We start from the raw sequence: 21,915 nt of genomic DNA, 5'->3' as shown, positions 1-21,915 counted from the left end.
ACCCTAGTTTAAAAAGATGCAAGCAGAGACTTACCTGATGGCGCAGTGATTAAGAATCCGCCTGCCAATGCAGGGGACACGGGTTCTATCCCTGGTCCGGGAAGATCCCACATGCCACGGAGCAACTAAGCCCATGCGCCACAACTACTGAGCCTGTATTCTAGAACCCGCAAGCCACAACTACAGAGCCCGCATGCTGCAACTACTGAAGCCCGCACGCCTAGAGCCTGTGTTCTGCAACAAGAGAAGCCACCACAATGAGAAGCCCACGCACCGCAATGAAGAGTAGCCCCCGCTCGCCACAACTAGAGAAAGCCCCCGTGCAGCATCGAAGACCCAATGCAGCCAAAGATAAAATTAATTAATTACTTTAAAAAAAAAAGATGCAAGCAATCTAACCCCATAGCTGGCAACAGCCTAGTATCTTAGAAAGTCTGTATTCTCTACCTGGGTTCCAGCCCCTGCTCCACCACTTGACGAGGCTTGTGGATTTCTCTGAGCCTCAGTGTCCTCTTCTGTAAAATGATTGCTTCCTTTTGAGGGAAGAGTTCATGACTATAAAGCATGTAGTACACCTAGTATATGATTGGCTTTCATGAAAAAGAGAACAACTACCTTTTGTTAGGACTAGAAATGGACCTTTTACTCGCTTCTCACTCTGGTTCCTCCTAGGGCCTGACCTGAACTCTCTCACTGGTCTGCACAACCCAGCAGAAACCCCTCCCAGGCAGTGCACAGAGGCCAGGCCTGGAACCCAGGAAACCTAGATTCGGTTCCCACCTCTTCCAGAGACATGCTGTGTGACCATAGACTCGTGCCTTCACCTCTCTGGGCCTTAAATCTCCCATCTGGCATTGAGGTTAACAGTCTGTAAGTGCTTTATTTCATTTATTCCTTATGCCTATCTTAGATGATAAGTATTATTGATACTCCTTTCTCACAGATGTGGAAATTGGGGCACAGAGAGGTAAAGAGACATGCCTAAAGTTATTCATCTAGTGAGGGGCAGGGTCAGGATTCAGTCAAGTGTCTAATTTCAGTCATCCTGGAGAACCTCAGGAGTGGTGAGGCAGATGGTGAGCATGGTGAGCTCCAGACAGGCTTGCAAGTCTGTGACAGATTTGAGGAGAAGGCAAAGGACCAAAAGACTGGGAGGAGGTGGGGGAATGTCTGACTCATCAAGGCAGCTGCAAGGAGAGGAGCCGGTGAAGACTGAAGGCAGTGGGGGAATAGGGCCAGAGCCAAGTCTGTGGCCAGGGGCAGAGGGCGCTCCTTGGAGAGTTTGAGGGGCTTCATGGGCACAGTAAGGAGCCCTGGACTGAACTCTTGGATGGCAGAGGATTTGTGTTGGGGCAAAGGCTGATGTAAGGAGTCATGGCCTTGGGTGTAATGCTGATCTATCCCATGATTATTGTACATTTACAGCCCTCTATCTCGTCACTGTGTGATCTGCAGGTGTTTATCAGTATGTCCTCATGGTGATCTGGGGAGGGAAGTGGGGAGGTGAGGCCTGTTTCACAAACTTTAGAGGTGGGTATTGAGTGGGAGCAGAGAATTTAGAGAGATTTGAGCCATTTGTTGGAGCCAGTCCTGGGCTCCCCAGCAAAAGAGATGTAGGAAATCCTCCTGTCTAACCCTCAGCTGCTCTGTCACTTGAATTCTCTCCACCAGAGAGGTTGAAAACAGGTGGTCACCAGTCAAATCCGTATTTTGTTTCGCTTGCAAAGGGTGTTAAAAATTTGTAGTTAATATTTTAAAACAGGGAGATGTGGGGCAACTGGAACTCTCATCCACAGCTACTGGGGTGTAAATGAGAACAACCTCTTTGGAAAGCTGTTTGACATTTATCTGCTAAAAGCTGAATACCTGCATGCATGCATGCCCAGAGGCCCAGCAATTCCTCTTCCAATTGTATCTGGGCACCAAAAGACACACGCTGTTCAAAGTAGCACAATATGTAATTGACCCAAATTGGAAACAACCCAAAAGCCCATCAAGAGTAGAGTGAATGAATAAATTGTGGTATATTCACACAAAGGAATAATACTATACAGCAGTGAGGATGAAATAACAGCTACATGACTGAATCTCTCATGATGTTGAGGGACAAACACTAGATGCAATGTCCTATGATTCCCATTAATAGAGTCCCATTTTTGTAAAGTTTAAAAACAGGATAAACTGGTTTATGGTGTCAGAAGTCAGGACAATGGTTACCTTTAGGGAGGGGCACTGGAAGGGGCACTGGCTAGGGTGGGGCTGTCTGGGCACTCATAATATTTTGTTTCTTGATGTTGATGCTGCTCTCACAGGTACATTCATCTTGTGAAAATTCCTCAAGCTGTACACTTGTGATGTATGTATCCACTTTTCTGTCTGTGCATTATCCTTCAATAAAAAGTTGGGTTTTTTTTTTTTTTTTTTAAAGCAGTACAGCTTAAAAAAAAAAAAAAAGAGGGAGGTTGTTTATAACTACCCAAGTTTTCTGCTTCTTTGGAAAGTAAGAAACTCTGACCACTCTGGCTTGTGACCCAGCCTGGCTGTCCCAGTGAGAGTGTGTGGGATGCCTGCTGACCACAGTCCTCACCACTTTGTTCCCTGTCCTGAGACAGAGGACTAGTTACTGTATATCAACCCAGTTGCAGCATTATTTTTCGTAGAGTAGAGAAGTATTTGCATCTACCAAAAATAGAACAGAAAGAAAGACAGAAGGAAAGATGGAAAGAAAGAAAGAGAGAAAGAAGGAAAGCAAGCATGCAAGCAGGCTAAGAGGGCCACATGATCTCAGAAAAAAATTCGGAGAGACGATTCTTGTTTGGCTCTCTACATGTATATATATATATTTTTTTCTGCGGTACGTGGGCCTCTCACTGTTGTGGCCTCTCCCGTGGAGGAGCACAGGCTCTGGACACGCAGGCTCAGCGGCCATGGCTCATGGGCCCAGCCACTCTGCGGCATGTGGGATCTTCCCGGACCGGGGCACGAACCCATGTCCCCTGCATCGGCAGGCGGCCTCTCAACCACTGCGCCACCAGGGAAGCCCCCTCTACATGTTTAATATACAAACCTACTTCACTCTTGGCAGGTCATTTGCCTGGCCCCTGGATGCATTTCAGTTTGCAGCCCTTGCTCTACAATCACCCCTGCCAATGTCTGGCCTCTGTTTGCATACCCTGATGACAGGGAACTCATTCCCTATCAAGGCAGTGCTTTCCATTATGGGGCAGTTCTGGTTGGAAAGTTCTTTCTCAAGCTGACCTGAAATCTGAGAGTCTCAGACTGCGACGACGCCTGGATGAGACTTGAGAGATTTCCCAGCCAGAAGTCCTCAGCCTTTTTTGTCCCCAGAGGCCCCTGTCATTACCCATTCCCTCAGGCTCTTTGCTGGGATCTATTGTGTCTACCTCTCAAGCTCAGTTTATTAAGTACTCACCTGAGAGGACGTATTTCCAAGCAATAGTGTCCTCTGGAATTTTTTAACTCTGAAAAGCCTTTTACTGGGAACCGCTGGTCTAGTCTAGCCCCCGGGCTTTGCAGGTGAACAGCAGATGCCCAGAGAGGAGAAGAAAAGTCCAAGGACACATGGTGAGAATGCCTTAGCAGATATAGCTCTCTGACCACTCCAAACCCTAACTGGTCACTGGGGTTGTTTTCATCCAGCCTGACCCAGGCAGAGAGCAGAGGGAAATGGGAAAGGGACAAAGGAGGGGTAAACTTTGGTGAAGAGAAGAGGAAGGACACAAAGGTGAATCCAGGGCAGTTTGTGCCTCTGTCCAAGGCAGAGAGTGCCAGGAGGGAGGCCAAGTGCACTGGGCAAGGGGCAGTGGATCTGGGGGCATAGGCTGGATGGGAGATGAGCCGGCATATGAATAGAGGGCAGATTCCATCACAAGCTTACTTACCCAAGCTTCATGCTCCCTCACTCACTCTGAGCCACCCGTTCCCAAACCCTCCCTCCCCTCCATGCTCTTCCCACCTCCAGGGCTTTGGTCCCAATGGTCCCTGGGCTGTTCCCTCCTCTCTCCTCTGCTGCTCAAATGGATCACTGACCAACACAATGCTGGACTTGGTTGTGCCCTTTGGTGTGCTGGTCACACTCCACAGTCGTGGTTCTCTTAGTCCTTACCGTGGCCCTGCAGAATGAGTATAGTTATTTCTAACTTACAGACAAGAAAACTGAGGCTCAGAAAAAGTACATTTTTTAATTTTAGGGACCCCTAAAAAATGAAGTGGGGAAATGAGACTGGGACCCCAGGTCTTCAGGCTTCCAGGTCAATGTTCTTTCAACTACACTTCACCACCGTGCCTTTCATGTGAAAAATATTCCAAACCACGGGGTCTCATGTATATTCATAGAAAACAAAACTGGATAGAAACATCCAAAAATGGGAATAGTGGTTATCACTGGATGATTTTTATCCTTTTCACTCCAATATTTTCAGTTCAATCCGTTTTTTTTTTTTACAATGAACATGAATTGTTTCTATAATCAGAAAAAAAAACCCCAAAAAACATTAGAAGTTAAATCATTCTCATCTCCCCAAAGCCCAGCTTGGTTTAGAAGAAGAGCTCCCTGGAGATTAGCAGCTCTGTCCTCTAAACCTTAGTAGTTGTGTCCTGCAGTCCTTGCTATGGACTGAATTGTGTCCACCCAAAATGCATATGTTGAAGCCCTAACTCCCAGTAAGACTGTATTTGGAGATAGGGCCTATAGGGAAGTAATTAAGGTTAAATAAGATCATATGGGTTGGACCCTGATCCAATAGGATTAGTATCCTTATAAGAAGAGAGCTTTCTTTCTCTGCCCACCATGTGAGGACACAGCCAGGAAGTGGCTGTCTGGAGGCCAGGAAGAGTGTTCTCACCAGAAACTAACTCTTGGCCTCTAGCCCCCAGAAACATGAGAAAATAAATTTCTGTTAATTTAGCCATTCAGTTTGTGGTATTTTGTTATGGCAGCCCAAGCAGAGTGAGACACCCCTTCAACAGCAGAGAGGAGTGGGCCTGGAGCAGGGGTTAGGGTACTCATGAGGCTCCCCGGGGGTGCTTGGGTGTTTGTGGAGGACACAGACTACCAGATCAGCCCCCACCCCCAGGATTTCAAGTGGGCATGTCGGAGGATGAGCCCAAACAGATTCAGGTCCTAATCCCTGGAATCTGTATTATTTCAGATGGGAAAAGGGACTTTGTAGATGTGATTAAGTTAAAGATCTTAAAATAAGGAGATTATCTTGCATTATCCAGGTAGGCCCTAAATGCAATCAATCACAAGTATCCTTACAAAAGAGAAGCAGATAATATGCTGCTGACTTTGAAGATGGAGGAAGGGGCCGTGAGCCAAGGAATGCAAGAAAAGTCATTCTAGAAACTGAAAAAGGCAAGGAAGTGGATTCTCCCTTAGAGCCTGCCCTGTGCTCAGGAAGGAGTATGGCCCTGACACCTTGATTTTCTTTTTTTTTTTTTTTGACACCTTGATTTTCGTCAATGAAACTGATTTCAGACTTCTGACTTCCAGAATCATAAGACAGTAAATGTGCATTGTTTCAAACCACAAGTTTGTGGTAATTTGTTACAGCAGCAATAGCAAACCAATACACAGTGTCATATCCATTTGGTACAACCAGGAATGTTTAGAGCAGGAAATAAATATCACCTCTGGTTCCAGAGCTGTAAGTGCTGGAGGTTTCAGGCTCACATATGCCTTTGTTGTTAAGGGGAGAAGGAACTTCCTCAAAGCCCCAGTTCCTCTGAGAGAGCAATGACTGACACTGATTTCTGGAATGTTCAAGTGAGTCTGGGTGAGTTGGACATCCTGGGTTAGAGTCCACCACTCATTAGCTGGGTGACCTTGAGCAAATTATGCAACCTGATCTTTTCTTCTGATTCTGACTACACATTAGAATCACCCTGAGCATTTCAAACCATACCCGTGGCCAGTCCCTATCCTTAGAGACTCTGATTTAAGTGGTCTGGGGTGAGGCTTGGGCATCAGTGTTTTGTTTCGCTTTTAATGGATTGTTTTTGGCCGAGCCACATGGCTCGTGAGATCTTAGTTCCCCAACCAGAGATTGAACCCATGCCCTCAGCAGTGAAAGCACAGTGTCCTAACCACTGGACCGCCAGGGAAGTCCCAGTATCAGTGTTTCTATAAGCCCCCTGGTGATTATAACATAGAGCCAGACTGAGCAACCCCTCTCTCAATCTGTTCCTCCTCCAAGATAGAAATCATAGTTAGGTACATATGACATGGGTGTGAGGAGCCTGAAACGAGGTAATCCATGGTAAGTGTTCAGCACACAGTAAGCCCTCAGTAAATATTAATTATTATTATACTTCAATCTAGACAGGTGGATCATCTTTCATCATCATCATCTTTCAGTGTCCCCTACTCTATCCCTTTTCAAAATTTTCAGGATAAATAGAAAGGCCCAGTAGATCACTAACATGATGACATTTTCAGGTACACTTAAAGCAAGCATTTCAAACTCCAGGGAGACACAGACGCGGTCTAATCAGAGGTCTCTCTGGCTTTGTGGGAATCCAGTGCCACACAGGGCAGTGTCACCTAGGTGAGTGTCTCACTCCCAGCATTGCCTTAAGGTTGCAAGAAATGACCCATTTATAAATATTCTGGATGGAAAGGACCTGTCTGGCAAGCAGACCAGTAGTTTTAAAAAATCCTTCAGGTTTTAAGACCAAGAGCTTGATTTACAATGGACTCAAGGGCTGCCTCGAAGGGGTGGCTTCCAGTTTTCAAAAATAATTGCTTTTCTTCTTCCGTGCTCCTCAGAGCTCTTCAGGCAGAGGGAGAAACAGTTTCCTAACTGGAGAGAGCTTTGGGAATGGAACCCAGCGGCCACAAGCCCTGGGAGCAGGAATCGGGGAGCAAGCAAGGGCAGACCCAGGTTTTGTGGGGCCTGAGGCCTATACGTTACGGGTGGGGTGCGGCGCTCTCTGCCACACCTGGGGCTCTGGGAAGCAGAACCGATGATGTTGATTATAAAGAGATAATGATTAAACAGGTTGGCAAACGTTGCTTGGTGAATAAACCACCTGCCCCAGTATAGCTGTTCCTTTGTCCCCGCTTGAGGTCTGAGATGGGCTGAGGTGGAAGGCAACCAGAGATTCCAGCTGGAAGATTGTTCTGCCCCCTAGTTACCCGTCTTTGTTTTGATTTTGCTTGAAAACAAGATTGAATTATCCTTTTTTCCCCTCTGGGTGTTACAAGTCAGGAAGCCTGTTAAATAAACATACCTATTAAAGGCACTGATCTGTCCCCAGCATGCAGTTAATTGCAGCTCCAAGGCCACAGATGTAGTGGCTTTCAGATGTGGAGGCTGCCTCTTGGTGCTACTCTACCCTGCCCTGGCCTGCTGCGGTCTCCTTGCCTGGCTCAGGGTAAGTCCCTGTCCCTCTCTGGGATCCAGTATCCTGTCCCATATAATCAGGGTGACAATACTATGAATTCATAGTCAACCCATCACAGTGATGAACCCCTTTGGCGCAAGCCCTAAATGACAAGGCAGGACTCATTTTCAGCTGAAAAGCACTAGTATTGCCGTATGGGTACTTTAATATAAAACGATCACCTACTACTTTGTAAGCAGCCGATGTCTAAGCCCCCAAGAGCCCACCTCCACTCTGACCTCCCAGCCCCTGCCCTGGGACCCCGCCCCACCCCAAACCTCCCCATGATTCAGCATCTAGAGGAATAATGCCTGGCCGAGTGAGGGGGACCCAAGGACTGGCCATAGAAAAATTACAGCCAGGCTCACGTACATTGTCAGTGCTGGATGTTCTGTTAGTTAACATTTGGAAGAGCATGCCTGGGCCCTCCACGGACTCAAGCACTTCCCAGTCTTGATATTGTCTCTCTGAGGAGCCTCTCCCACCCTTTGCATCCCAGAGTGGGGCCCAGCTTGTGGAAGAACCTGAGTGCAGCTGGGAATGAAGCCACTTCCCAGCCAGGAACCCGTGATCTCTCTACCCACCCTCCTTTCTGGCAGGTCATCTGGTCCAAAAAGTTGGCCTTGAGAGGACAGAGCAGGCCAGCTGTCCTCCAAACCCATGGAGGACTCTCACCAGACCAGGTAGAGGCCACGTTCCCTGGTTCCTGCTCCTGAGTCACTTTATACTGCCCCTTCCTCATGAATAGTCCCAGACCCCTCTACCCAGGAGCATAGCTGGGAAGGACCACAGAGCTACAGAGACCCTGGAACTGCCTCAGGGGTCACCAGGGTAGGGGTCTAGCAAGCTACTCCTCTTTACCTGGCTTGACATTGGCCTTTTGTATAAAATTTCCCCTCAGTGTGTGGACCGTTAGGCCCAGAGGGCACATAGTGAGGCAGGCCTCTGGCCCCCCCAGCCACATGAGATGCCACTGCATCTCGTGTCCTCTCTCCTCTGTGGTTCCATTGTCCTCATTGTGCAGACACATCACTCTGTTCTGGGGAAGGAATATTCCATGACCCATACATAATCCATATGAACAGATGTACAATGGGAAGCAGCTTCCTTAGTCCAATTTCACCAACCTGCAGCTAATGCCTTAATCAGCCTATCTGAAAAGGTGGTTTAAATACCACACCTGACACCAGGTGAACAGTAAATAAGACTGTGGCACTTGTGGGTTCTTATTATGGTTGCTGGTCCAACCCCCTCCTCCCCATGAATTGATTCCCTGAAGGACCTGGAGAAGCCCTTTTGCCTCTCTGGGCCTCAGTCTCCCCATCTGTACAACGGTGAGGTTGAAGCTCTAACAGCCCCCTTGTTCCCTGATCTGTCCCTGATTTTATAAGGCCAGGGGCAGGATTAGCCATCATGGGAATCCTCTCTGCTAGGGGCTACTCCTCCTGGATGACACACTGAGGCAGATACATGGCAGGATCTTTAGAATCAGATTTGGAGAGGAGAGACTCAACCTGGGTCAGTCACCTCCAGTAGCTTGTGGGGTGCTTAAGAGAGTGGCATTCAAATGCAAACTTTGCAATTCCAGATGTACTACTTACTAGTGAATCATTTTCTCCTCTCAGCCTCAGTGTCCTTAGCTGTCAAAGAAATTGATAACACTTGTCTTCACAGCAGAAGGGTCTGTAGACTCCTAGTTACCCCATGTCTTGTCTTTCCACAGTCACAGAAATGGAAGCCCTCAAAATGACCACCCAAAATAAAAACTACTTTCCCAGCCTCCTTTGCAGCTAGTTGTACCATGTGACTAAGTTCTCGTCAGTGGGATGAAAGTATAAGTGTTTGGGGGCAGCTTTGGGGGCCCGTCCTTTAAGCAGCTGGCATGCATTCTTTGCCTTTTTGTCTTTGTCCCTTCCTCCATCCTGCCGCCTGAAATCTGGATGTGGCAGCTACCATTTTGAACGATGTAGACAATGCTTACTGCTAAGATTGACCAAATCATGAATTGGAAGGGGCAGATGTCCTTGAGGATCATTTATCACCTTCCTAGACTGCTTACCTCTGGGCTTACTTTACTTATTTAGAGAAATCAACTCCCATTTTGCCACTGTTATTAGAGTTTCTGTCACTCAGAGCGAAACCGAATCCTCACTCACTGCCATGGGATCTGATGAAATTAGAAGGTTCTCTCTAACTAAGGCACCCTCCTGCCTTAAAGTCCTTCTGTGCCTTCTCAGGATAACATTGAAATGCCTTAGCATGACATTTAAGACCCTTCGTGATTTGTCCCCTCTAACCCCTCCAGCCTTGGCTCTCTCACTGCTCCCCACCCTGCGCATCATACTGCAGGCACCGGCCAGCAGGAGCTACTCACAGCTCCCTGACACCAAGCCACCACTCACCTCTGGCCTTTAGCACATGCAACTCTGTCTTCCAGAAATGCCATCTCTCCCCTGGCCCTTTTCAGATTTCAAGATTCAGCCCAAGTATCACCTCCTCCAGGAAGCCTCCCCAGACCTTCCCAGGCTTTGTTTTGCTCCGTTTCTTGTTTCTCTTTCCTCCACCGCGTGAGAGACGCACACCAGTTTCTGTGTCTGTCTGCCTCCCCAGTCTATGGGTGGCCTGAGGATGGGGATGGTGTCTGGTTCATCTGTGCACTGCCAGGGCCTCTGTGACAGGGTTGTCATAACAGGAGCTGAGGGAGGGAGGGATAATGGGTGGCAGATGCTTGCCAATGTGGAAACTGCTGGGCCTGGTGAGGGCTGTGCTGAGGGAATAGTCTTTGAAACAGAGAGAACTGACTCGAGACAGAGGTGAAAGTCAAGGGCATCCTGAGCAGCTGTTCATCCCTGCTGCCCTACTCTGGTCACCTAGGAGCTGGATACTGCTGGATCCAAGATACCCTGGTGCATTCGTTGGCAGATCTGCACTATGTATCGTTAACGGTGGGGCAGCATTTCAGGATCACTCAATCAGAAAGTGTGTGAAGATACACTTGGCCCCTGCCAACTCTTTGCACTTCAACCGTTGCCTCATTATGGCCCAGAACCAGCAAAGATAACAGGAAGGGAAAGTCAGTTGAATGGGTTTCATAAGTAACATGCATTTGGAGTCCAAAGTTTGTGGTCCAAGGACTCTGCTAACAATGAACATTATTTAGCAGCTTTACTAGAACTTTCTGGGGCCCTGATCACCTAATGGCCCTTACGTTCATCTCATATCCCCTCCTTTTATAGTGGAGAAGACCAAGGCCAAGAGAGAGGAAGTTGCCCAAGGTCACAGGGAGAGGCTGGTGAAGGGACCAGGAGCCAGGCTCTCACTCCAACCCTCATGCCCTTTGCACAACCCTTGCCCGTTCTGTGATTGCTGTCCAATAATTAACTGTGGATTTAGAAAGACATGGACTCCTTGGAGCCATTCATGAGGGTCATGAAGGGACAGATCCATTATACAGAGTCTTTGAACCAGGAAGATACATCCTATTGATGTGGTAACATAATCTTTTCCTATTTTTTTGAAACTTTTATTATGAACAAATTTAAATATACACAAAAATAGAGAGAGAGAGAGAGAGAGAAAGAAAGAGAGAGTATAATGAATCCTCTGTGCCCATCAGCAGCCAGCTTAATAATTATCAACGCCTGCTGTTCTTGGTAATATAACTTGGTAACATAACTTTTCCCCAGGAAACTAGAGGAGATACGTGCTCCAACCAGTATGACCTTTTCAAATTGCACACGGGATCGGGATCGTGTTAACTGACCTCCTTGTTCCTCAAAAGTCTAATAGGATCCTCTGCTGTCGAAAAGAAGACAGAGCAGGGCTCCCACCCTGCCCTAGACAGCCTACCTCTTGACTTCTTTTAAGTGAGGGAAAGATACACTTCCCTTTTCTTTAAGCCACTTTTATTTTGGGTTTCCTCTTACGTCAGTAGTTCACAAGTGTAGCTACATATTAGAATCAACAGAGGAACTTCAAAACAAAAAATGAAACAATAAAAACCAGACAACGCAGTACAACACTGAGGGAATTCCAATTCAGTTGGTCTGGAGTGTTTCTCAGGCATCAGTGTTTTAAAAAGCTTTCCAGGTGATGCTAACACACAGACACAGTTGAGAACCTCTGTTTAATCATATGTGTCTGAACTGATTCTGGTACATGGCTCAGCTGAAAGGTCATCTTCTCCCAAGAAGTCCCAGGAGAAGGAAACCTGGACTCCCTCTTTGTGCTTCTACAGAGCTGGGTGCTAATCTCTATTAGAGGTATATGGCAGTTTATTTTTATTTTATTTTACTTTTATAAATTTGTTTATTTTATTTATTTATTTTTGGCTGTGTTGGGTCTTCGTTGCTACGCACAGGCTTTCTTTAGTTGCGGTGAGCAGGGGCTCCTCTTTGTTGTGGTGCGCGGGCTTATTGCGGTGGCTTCTTTTGTTGCAGAGCACGGGCTCTAGAGCGCAGGCTCAGTAGTTGTGGTGCACGGGCTAAGTTGCTCCGCAGCATGTGGGATCTTCCCAGACCAGGGCTCGAACCCATGTCCCCTGCACTGGTAGGCAGATTCTTAACCACTGCGCCGCCAGGGAAGCCCTATATGGCAGTTCAGTGCATTCATTTTGTTTGGGTCAGTCTCTCTGCTGTCTCCAGGTGGTACCATGTGTGCCTGGGCCAGGGGTCAGAGTTCTTAACTGGGCCTCCAAAATTCTGCATGGCCCACGCCTCCAGCCTCTTCCAGAACCATTCACCCCTTTGCGCTTCCCACTTCTGCCCACTTGTCTTTTCCCAGTTCTTTGAATGCATCTTGACCCCTCCCACCTCCAGGCCTGGGCACACGCCTGTCCCTATTACCTGCAGTGTAACCTGCCTCTTCATTCAGTTGGGCCCTCCTTGTCTTTCAGATCTCATCCTCTATCCTTGCTACTCAGAGCGTGGGCTTGGCACTAGCAGCACTGGCATCACTGGGCAACTTAGACACGCAGAACAGAAGGCATTTGTAGTTAACAAGGTTTAACAAGGTTTCCCAAATATGTAGAATGTAGCTATGATGGGTAGTTCTGACTCAAAAATATGATTGGGGTGAAGGCAGGAGAAGGGGGTGCTGTTTTTAGAAGAAAGGAATGTTGGGCAGACAAAAGAAATGATGTCCACCATAATGATGGAGTGTCTACACAACAGAATACTGTCGACCACCTGGCCTGCTCCAGCTAGGCCAGAGGCCATAATCCCAAATGCCTACAAGGCCTATAGATTGAGTGAACCAATGTATTAGTTTCCATTTGTTAGCTGTAACAAATTATCACAAATTTAGTAGCTTAAAACAACACAAACTTTATCTTGCAGTTCTGGGGGCTCAGAAGTCTGAAATGAGTGTCACTGGGCAAAATTAAGGTGTTGGCAGAGACCCATGTTCCTTCTGGAGACACTAGGGGAGAATTGTTCCCTTGCCTTTCCCAGCCACTTGCATTCTTTGGCTTGTGGCTGCATCACTCCAACCTCTGCTTCCATCATCGTATCTTCTCTGATGTTGACATTCCCGTCTCCCTTTGATGAGGACCCTTGTGATTACATTGGACCCACCCATATGATCCAGGATCACCTCCCTACTTCAGGATCCTTAACTGCAGACATCCATGTGCTGCCACAACATCTGTTTCCATCCCAGTGTTATTTGTGTGTTTGTGTGAGAGTCTCGATTCTAGTCGGAACTCAGACACTCATTCTCCTGTGTGACATTGGGCAAGTCCCTCTCCCTTTCTGGATTTCAGTTTCCTCAACCATGAACTGAGGTGTAGAGGGAGGGAACGAACAAGGAAGCCAGGCAGGTGGGAGGGAAACAGTTTGTGGTAAAGACTCAGGGCTGCTTTGGTTTGACAACATTCAGACTTAGTTCATGTTCACAGACTGTAAATTTAGCAGAGTGTAGAGGTTCACGTAGGAGAAAAAGAGGGGGGGAGGTGTATTTTGGGTTGCTTTTACATGCATCTTTATTTTTAAACTTCCATTTCTTGCACCTCCCTTGGTGTCTTGACCCCATCTTCCATCTTCTGTTCAAATGCAGAGAATGGAGGCACCTGCTATGTTCATTGTAGAATCAATGCCCAGGGAAGCTGGCATGTCTTTTTGTTTGGAATCTGTCTGATCCATTCATTATCTCAGAGCCTGGAATCTTCTCCAGCAACTTCCTAGACATCCAAGGCTTCAAAACCCTGAAAGAGAGATATAGCTTCTCTTTCCCCACCAGGCCAGTGTAAACACATCCCTGGGTGACATTCTTTGCTGACAATGACCTGACTATGGCTTGTGTTATCTCATTATTCCCCTTCAGTCCTTTCAGTCCAAACACTCACAGTGGCTCCAGGCCCAACTTGCATTCTAGAGGCCTGGATCATTTTTTGCCAATTAAAAAGATGAATCTAAAACATTCCTTCTGCAGAAATAATCTGTGCATTTTACCCTGAGCCATTGCACATTCATCCGTCTCTCTAAACCATAAATGTCAAGCACTGGGGAAGGTTTTAAGTTTTAAAATTTTTGGATGCTTTTACAAATGCCTTGCAACAGGACTACCTTCTGGTGCCAGCCACAGCTTATGAAGTGTCAAGGGTGGGTCTTCTGGATGGACTCTAGATATAGACAAAGCATTCACTTGTTAAGTCCCTTTCTTAAAACCACCCATGATGGAATCAAAGAATCCCAAAGACCACTTAGGCTGCTGCTTCCCAAATATAGTTGTGCATCAGAAGCATATGGGGAACTTAAAAAATTCCTGGATCACAACCAACATCTAATAATTTAGAATCTCTGAAGGTAAGCCCAGGGAGATTATAAAGTTTTGCTTTTTTTTTTTTTTTTTAATGCTCCCCAGGCAATTCTGATGCACAGCTACATTTGGGAACCACTGGTCTAGTTCAGTCCTTATCTGGTATTCTCCTCTATAGGATTTTGCCAAGTGGTTTTATATCCCTCCTTGTACTCCTCCAGTGATGGGGGACTGACTGCCTTTCAAGGCAGCCCCTCCCACCCATCCTTAGCCAGCTCTGCTTTATCATGAAGTTCTTCCTCTGACCTCGTTAACTTCCTCTCATGGGTCTGGCTCTGTCTTCTAGGGCCCCACAGACTACGTCTGTTTTTACCCTTTGGAGATTTGGAGGGTGAAATCCTGTCCCTTGAGCTCTGAGGGATGGATACGCCCAGTTCCTTCAGCTGCTTCTCACAGGACGCAGCCTCTCCCAAGGGGGTCACTTCTTATTTGCTGCTGGCCTCTCACACCTGCCACAGCTTTCCAAGTGGTCTGACCATATGAAGACTGACTGATACTTGCTTTGTCAGACTCACTGCCTCTTATCAATGAGGCCTGTTAATAGTTGACCAAATAATCCTTAAGTTAATCTACCAAGGAGTGCCATGCCAAGTGCCCAAGGGGTGCTAGGCTGGCCATGTGCTGTGTGGGCCACATGGTTGCTGGGAAAACATGAACATAGATGTGGCAAGACACAAGATGTAGTGCTTTTAGTGAAGAACTAAATTTTGCCTCAAGGACTGTGAACATCCTAAGGATGACATGGTAACAAAAGATTGCATAGAGATGTAGCTTAAGGAAAGAATCATGTGAATTAGTCAGGTTCAACAGGAAAATGTGAATACTCTAAATATGTGGAGAGGTAAAGAGTTAATACAGACATTGGGTGCTGACAGAATTGCTGGAAGGGCCAGAGGGAGGGAGAATCAGGGAGGACTCGACCTTCAGGACTGATGCCCAGAACGAGATGGATGTGGCCCACCAGCGTTGTTACTATCTGAGGCCACCTCTGGAGCTATTTAGCTCAAGACACACCCCTGCAGCCATGATTCAAAGAGCAAGGGAACAGGTAGCTGGAGTCAAGGAGCTGCAGTTGCAGTGGCCACCCCGCACCCAGGAAGCTGGAGAAGGATGCAGAAAATCCTCATGTTTCTGCCATCACGCTAGTGATGACCCAAGGGGGCAGGACAATACCCTCCACCTTCCACATGTGACAGGGGTACTACTAATCGGCACCACTGAGTTCACATCCAGAGCTCTAGCTGCAAACAAGGCTGCGAAACAGCTTGTAGCTTCCCAACGTCTCCAACCAGAAGGAGGGTGCAGTGTAAGTGAAGTGACTGAGAGATGCAGGTTCTGGATTTAGCTTCCTTTATGGCAACAACAAGATGGAGACAATCTAAATGTCCATCAACAATCCACCCTACCATGGAATTTTACACCACCCCGGAGAGGAGGATGTTGTCTTTTAATTAGTGACATGAGAAAATGTTCATAATAAATTGCTGTTAAAAAAAAAAAAAGGTAGCAAAATAGAGGTCACCATATGATTTCATTTTTATTAAAAGAATTTTTGAAAAATGCAGAGGAAAACATACCAGCAAGGTGAATGGCAACTTTGGGGTGAAAGGATTGAAAGTAATATGTTTTCTTCTTTTATCCTTTTCTGTGTTTTCCAAGCTTTGTACCTTGCACATATACTCTTTATGTCCTTTAAAAAAAATGCAGCTTTTAAAAACACAAATATAAAATCAACTGGGAAAAAGAGCAGAGAGAGTGGAAGACAGTCAAATTAGTGAAACAAGGAAAAAACAGAGAGAGAGGGGAGACCCAGAAGGGGTTAAGGAGAAGTTCAAATGATGGTAACCTAACAAGGCGCCTCGTGGTGCGAGAAAGGAAGAATACAATTGGGGTCCAGTCTCCGATTGCTGTGTGACCTGTGAACTCCTACCCATTCGGGCCTTAGGACTCCAGCTCTGAGCGGCGATGCGAGAGGAGAGCGCTGGCGTGTTGCGGGATACCCCGCGGGGTACGGGGCGCTGGGACGTGGGAAAGGTGGGGCGCTCCCCGCCCCCAGTCCCATCACCCCAGTCCCAGCAGCCCCAACACGCCTGCGCCCGGAGGGAGGAGCTGCCTTAGCAGCGGGGCTGGAAGTCGGCGGCGCGCCAGGCGCAGGCGGAGCCTCATTGGTGGCTGAGCCCCGCCACTGCGCGGAGGCGGGGCCTGCGGCAAGCGCCCAGCTAGAGGCCAGGCTAGACCTGTGAGAATCCGAACCTGCACCGGAGCGCGAGCGCCAACCTGCTGCAGGTAACTGGCGCCCTTCCCACTCGGCCCCCCGGGCAGGCCGCAGCTCCCCTTCCTGCAGTGGAGGCTTCCTCTCTGGGTCTCGGCTTCTCCACGTGGTGGCCGGCCTTTCTGCCCCGGAGGCGTGCCCTGTAGGAACCTCTTCACGCTTCCCACCCCTCCTTACGCACCCGGGTATCGGGGTGGCGCCTTATCGCCCCGTGGACTCACACCCTCGAAATCTTCCCGGGTTAGCTCGGCCTCATCGCTCCCGCCCACCGGGCCTACTGGGCCCTCGACTGGTAGCTGAGAGGCCAGGACACGCACCCTCTCCCCGCAGAAAGGGTGAGGTGGGAGCCACCCGGTCCTCGATGACCCAGAAGGTCCGGTCCTTGGCACATTGGGCGCTAATAGTGGGAACTGTAAGAAATTGTCCGTAGTACGGAAGAAACACAAAGCTAGGGCTGTGGGAATCCAGCCTGAGGCTCCTATTCTTTTTTTTTTTTTTTTTTTTTTTTTTTTGCGGTACGCGGGCCTCTCACTGTTGTGGCCTCTCCCATTGCGGAGCACAGGCTCCGGATGCACAGGCTCAGTGACCATGGCTCACGGGCCTAGCTGCTCCGCAGCATGTGGGATCTTCCCGGACGGGGTCACGAACCTGTGTCCCCTGCATCAGCAGGCGGACTCTCAACCACTGTGCCACCAGGGAAGCCCGAGGCTCCTATTCTTAATTGCTGTGTGTCCTCAGTGAGTCCCAGAACCTCTCTGATCCCCAGCTTTCTTCCACAATGAGGGTCATCAGGGCTGCTGGAAGCCTCGGTGAGTTAACTACTGAGAAGGTGGCCTAGAAACTGCAAAGCATGGTGTGCTTTGAGCAGTCCTCTTCCCATATGCAGGTGGAGGCCCAATGTACGCCCCACGTAGGCTCTAGAGTAGAAACAGCCTTGGCTGGGCGTGAAAGCAGGCTTGCCAGCCTTGGTCTGTGACCACCCCTCCTGCCATTTGAACCCTTGCACCACCACCCCATGGATTAGTGGCCCCGCATCCCCCTTATCCTGACCTCCCCTGGGACCCCTCCTTCCTCAGACCCAGGCCTGTTGGACCCAAGGCTGCTTCTGTCCCAGCATGGGGCAGAGTCCTGAGCAGAGTGGACCTGTGTGCACCCCTGACAGTTCTGCTGGCTCAGCTTCTTCCCAAGGGATGGCTTCCTGGGCAGCACTGATTTGCGTGGGGCCAGGGACCTGGCCGGGGTCTTGTTTTCCTGGATGAGTTCTCTGCTCCTTTCCCTCCCCAGTGGCAGAGGGTGTGTGTGTGCTGGGGTAGGGCAGGTGCAATTCCTTTTGGGGGCTGGTGGGGTAAGGCTCAAGAGAGACAGCAGGAGTGGAGGGATTGATGTCCTAGCTGGAGAGCAACTGCTTTAATGAATCTAGGAAATGTATATACCATTTAAATTATATTGAATAAATTATATAGACTGTTGAAATGTTATAGTTGTTTTAATAAAGTTGAAGGCAATAGAGTTGTAGGCAAGAGTAAACAGAGCCTTCTTTCCAGCTGCCGGACTCACTGCACTCCTGGGAAAGCTGAAGCCAATCCCCCGGGGGGACTGGGCTGGGCTGGTTTCTGAGGGTGCCGCCAGCTCCGATGACCTGGGTGGGCGTGCCAGGCTTTTCATACGCACGACCCCATTCAGCATTCAACAACTCTGGCTCTGAGTCCCTTGGGGTTTTACTCTACCTGTAGGTCAGTTAAACAGCCTTAGTAAACAGCCTTTGTGGATACTTTGATGTTTCCTCTGTCTGTCATTTAATAACTACCCACTGAGCAGCTACTCTGTAGCCAACGTAATTCTAGGTATCAGGGACATAGCAATGAATGAAACAGGAAAAAAAGTCCCTGCCCTCATGGAGCCCATTTTGTTGGGGAGAGGCAGACAATAAACATAGAAGCATGTACATGTACTATTTGGTATGTCAGATGGGGGAAGATAGAGCACAGTATGGGGGAGAGAGAGTCCTGGGGCTGAGGAAAGTTGCAGTTTTATAAAGGGTGCTCAGGGAAGGCCTCACTAAGAAGGTGACATTTGAGCGAAGACCCAGAAGAGGTGAAGGAGTGAGCAAGAGGCTAGATCGGACATGACAGAATTGAACCAGAGAGTTCTTCAGGGCTTCTGTAGCCCTTATGATCCGTGTTTTCAGAGGTGACACCCCTTTATGCTAGAATCTTGGAACATCTGAGCTGATGGGCCTTTGGGGGACCCCTGCTTCCCTCTCCGTGTTCACCCTGGCTCCTGTCCCTCTCCAGAGTACTCAGCATGCTGCGCTTCCTGGTGCCCCGGCTCTTTTGCCTGCGCCGTCTGGCCACCCCGTACTCCTCAGCAGCAGCCCTCCCCAGCCCCATCCTGAACCCTGACATCCGCTACAACCAGCTGTTCATCAACAATGAGTGGCAAGATGCGGCCAGCAAGAAGACCTTCCCAACAGTCAACCCTGCCACGGGGGAGGTCATCGGCCACGTGGCTGAAGGGGACCGGGCTGACGTGGATCGGGCGGTGAAAGCAGCCCGGGAGGCCTTCCAGCTGGGGTCTCCATGGCGCCGGATGGATGCCTCGGAGCGGGGCCGGCTGCTGAACCGCCTGGCTGACCTAGTGGAGCGGGATCGTGTCTACTTGGCCTCACTGGAGACCCTGGACAATGGGAAGCCTTTCCAGGAGTCTTATTTCTTGGACCTGGATGAGGTCATCAAGGTATACCGGTACTTTGCTGGCTGGGCTGACAAGTGGCATGGCAAGACCATCCCCATGGATGGCGAGCATTTCTGCTTCACCCGGCACGAGCCTATTGGCGTCTGTGGCCAGATAATCCCGTGGAACTTCCCCTTGGTCATGCAGGGCTGGAAGCTGGCCCCGGCACTTGCCACGGGCAACACTGTGGTCATGAAGGTGGCAGAGCAGACCCCCCTTTCTGCCCTGTACTTGGCCTCCCTCGTCAAAGAGGCGGGCTTTCCCCCTGGGGTGGTAAACATCGTCACAGGCTATGGCCCAACAGCAGGAGCGGCCATTGCCCATCACATGGATATCGACAAAGTTGCCTTCACTGGCTCCACCGAGGTGGGCCACCTGATCCAGAAGGCGGCCGGCGAGTCCAACCTCAAGAGAGTCACCCTGGAGCTGGGTGGGAAGAGCCCGAGCATTGTGTTGGCCGATGCCGACATGGACCACGCCGTGGAGCAGTGCCACGAAGCCCTGTTCTTCAACATGGGTCAGTGCTGCTGTGCCGGTTCCCGGACCTTCGTTGAAGAATCCATCTATGATGAGTTTCTCGAGAGAACTGTGGAAAAAGCTAAGCAGAGGAAAGTTGGGAACCCCTTTGAGCTGGACACCCAGCAGGGGCCCCAGGTGGACAAGGAACAGTTTGAACGAATCCTGGGCTACATCCAGCTTGGCCAGAAGGAGGGGGCGAAACTTCTGTGCGGTGGGGAGCGTTTTGGAGAGCGAGGCTTCTTCATCAAGCCCACGGTCTTTGGTGGTGTGCAGGATGACATGAGGATTGCCAAGGAAGAGATCTTCGGGCCTGTGCAGCCTCTGTTCAAGTTCAGGAAGCTGGAGGAGGTGGTGGAGAGGGCCAACAGCACCAGGTACGGCTTGGCTGCTGCTGTGTTCACCCGGGACCTGGACAAAGCCATGTACTTCACACAGGCGCTCCAAGCTGGGACGGTGTGGGTAAACACCTACAACGTTGTCACCTGCCACACGCCATTTGGAGGCTTTAAGGAATCTGGCAATGGGAGGGAGCTGGGGGAGGATGGGCTTAAGGCCTACACAGAGGTGAAGACAGTCACCATCAAGGTTCCTCAGAAGAACTCGTAAGAACGGCTGCCAGGGAGCACCAACTCTAGTCCCAGGATGCCAAAACCACCTACCAGTGGTTGCCAAACAGTTTTTTAGCCACGGACCCCCTTTATTTGTTCCAGATGAACACTTAGAGGAACCTCAACAAATAAAGCAATTAAAATGAGAGCTGCTCTAGTTAAAGCAGGGATGGGGGCTGGGCTCAGAGGCCTGTCCACCTGCACTCCAGCCCCCTTGGTGGCCCTGTGTTACTTCCATGAAACCTTAGGAGTCTCGGAAAACAGATTAAGAAACACTGATCCAGACCATGGCTCTCAGTTCTTCTTACTGATCCAAGGACTTCCCGGTGGATTAACTGATGTCTTAGTGGGTAGACTCATCTCAGACATGGGATTGGAAGGCATTAGGAGTTTTAAGCTAGACCCCATAATCTTGGCCCCCTTCTTCAGTGACATACCCTAAAAATCAAGGCTGCTTTTCTTTTTCTAAGTACCAGTTGCTGACTGGTTTGCTTGCTTGCATTGCTTCATTTTGCTACTGATTGTCCTTAATTTGAGGGAAGGGGTAGACAGAAAATGCATTTATATAACCATTCACTTAAAATAAGCTCAAACAGGGGCTTCCCTGGTGCCGCTGTGGTTGAGAGTCTGCCTGCCGATGCAGGGGACACGGTTTCGAGCCCTGGTCTGGGAAGATCCCACATGCCGTGGAGCAACTAAGCCCGTGCGCCACAACTACTGAGCCTGCGCGTCTGGAGCCTGTGCTCCGCAACAAGAGAGGCTGCAATAGTGAGAGGCCTGTGCACTGCGATGAAGAGTGGCCCCAGCTTGCCGCAACTAGAGAAAGCCCTCGCACAGAAACGAAGACCCAACACAGCTGTAAATAAATAAATTAATAAAAAATAAATAAAATAAGCTCAGACAGCTCTAATGTCCATCAACTAATGAGTGGATAAACAAAATGTTTCTATGGAATATTTCTTATACTGTTCAGCCTTAAAAAGGAAAGAAGTACTGACACATGCTACAACGTGGGTGAACCTTGAAAGCATTATGCTAAGTGAAAGAAACCAGACGTACAAGGCCACATATTGTATGATTCCATTTATATGAAATATCCAGAATAAGCAAGTCCATAGAGACAGAAAGTATACTAGTGGTTGCCAGGGGCTGGGGGAGGAGGGAATGGGGAATAGCTGCTAATGGCTATAGGATTTCTTTTGGGGAGGTTTTGAAATGTTCTGGAGTTAGTGTTGATGGTTGTACAACTTTGTGAATATACCAAAACGCGCTGAATTACATACTTTAAAAGGGTGAATTTTATATGTGAATTAATTTCAGTTAAAAATTAAACTCACACATTCTGTTTGCAAATCAATTTTGTATCAATATTCTTTCGCTGCTGAACATTTTACAGAGTCTTGGGGATGGAAGGGACCCCGATAGTCAGAATTCCCCTCCATGATATTTCTAGTTTCGATTTTGTTTTCTCTCACCTGAGTGACAATGTGCAACTTTAAGACCCACAGAGAAAAGTGCTGGGTCCTGCCTAAAACCAGTTTATTTCAGCTCTCATTTCAA

At 48.7% G+C, this 21,915-nt stretch overlaps 1 protein-coding gene across 1 annotated transcript; it reads left to right on the top strand.

Moving 5' to 3' along the window:
- Positions 1 to 16,474: 16,474 nt before the first annotated feature.
- ALDH1B1 (aldehyde dehydrogenase 1 family member B1) lies at positions 16,475 to 21,617 on the top strand. The gene is made up of 2 exons (XM_082842293.1): positions 16,475 to 16,509; positions 18,790 to 21,617. Exon 2 carries the CDS (start codon positions 18,800 to 18,802, stop codon positions 20,351 to 20,353), a length of 1,554 nt encoding a protein of 517 aa, XP_082698419.1. The 5' UTR covers positions 16,475 to 16,509; positions 18,790 to 18,799; the 3' UTR covers positions 20,354 to 21,617.
- The last annotated feature ends 298 nt before the right edge of the window (positions 21,618 to 21,915 follow it).

The sequence above is a fragment of the Leucopleurus acutus genome, assembly GCF_964270905.1.
Source record: "Leucopleurus acutus genome assembly, chromosome: 7".
Lineage (NCBI taxonomy): Eukaryota > Metazoa > Chordata > Mammalia > Artiodactyla > Delphinidae > Leucopleurus > Leucopleurus acutus.
This window is presented reverse-complemented; position numbering and strand designations above follow the sequence as displayed.

Coding starts and splice junctions, on each gene's coding strand:
- ALDH1B1 (XM_082842293.1), top strand. CDS start 18,800: ATGCTGCGCTTCCTGGTGCCCCGGCTCTTTTGCCTGCGCCGTCTGGCC.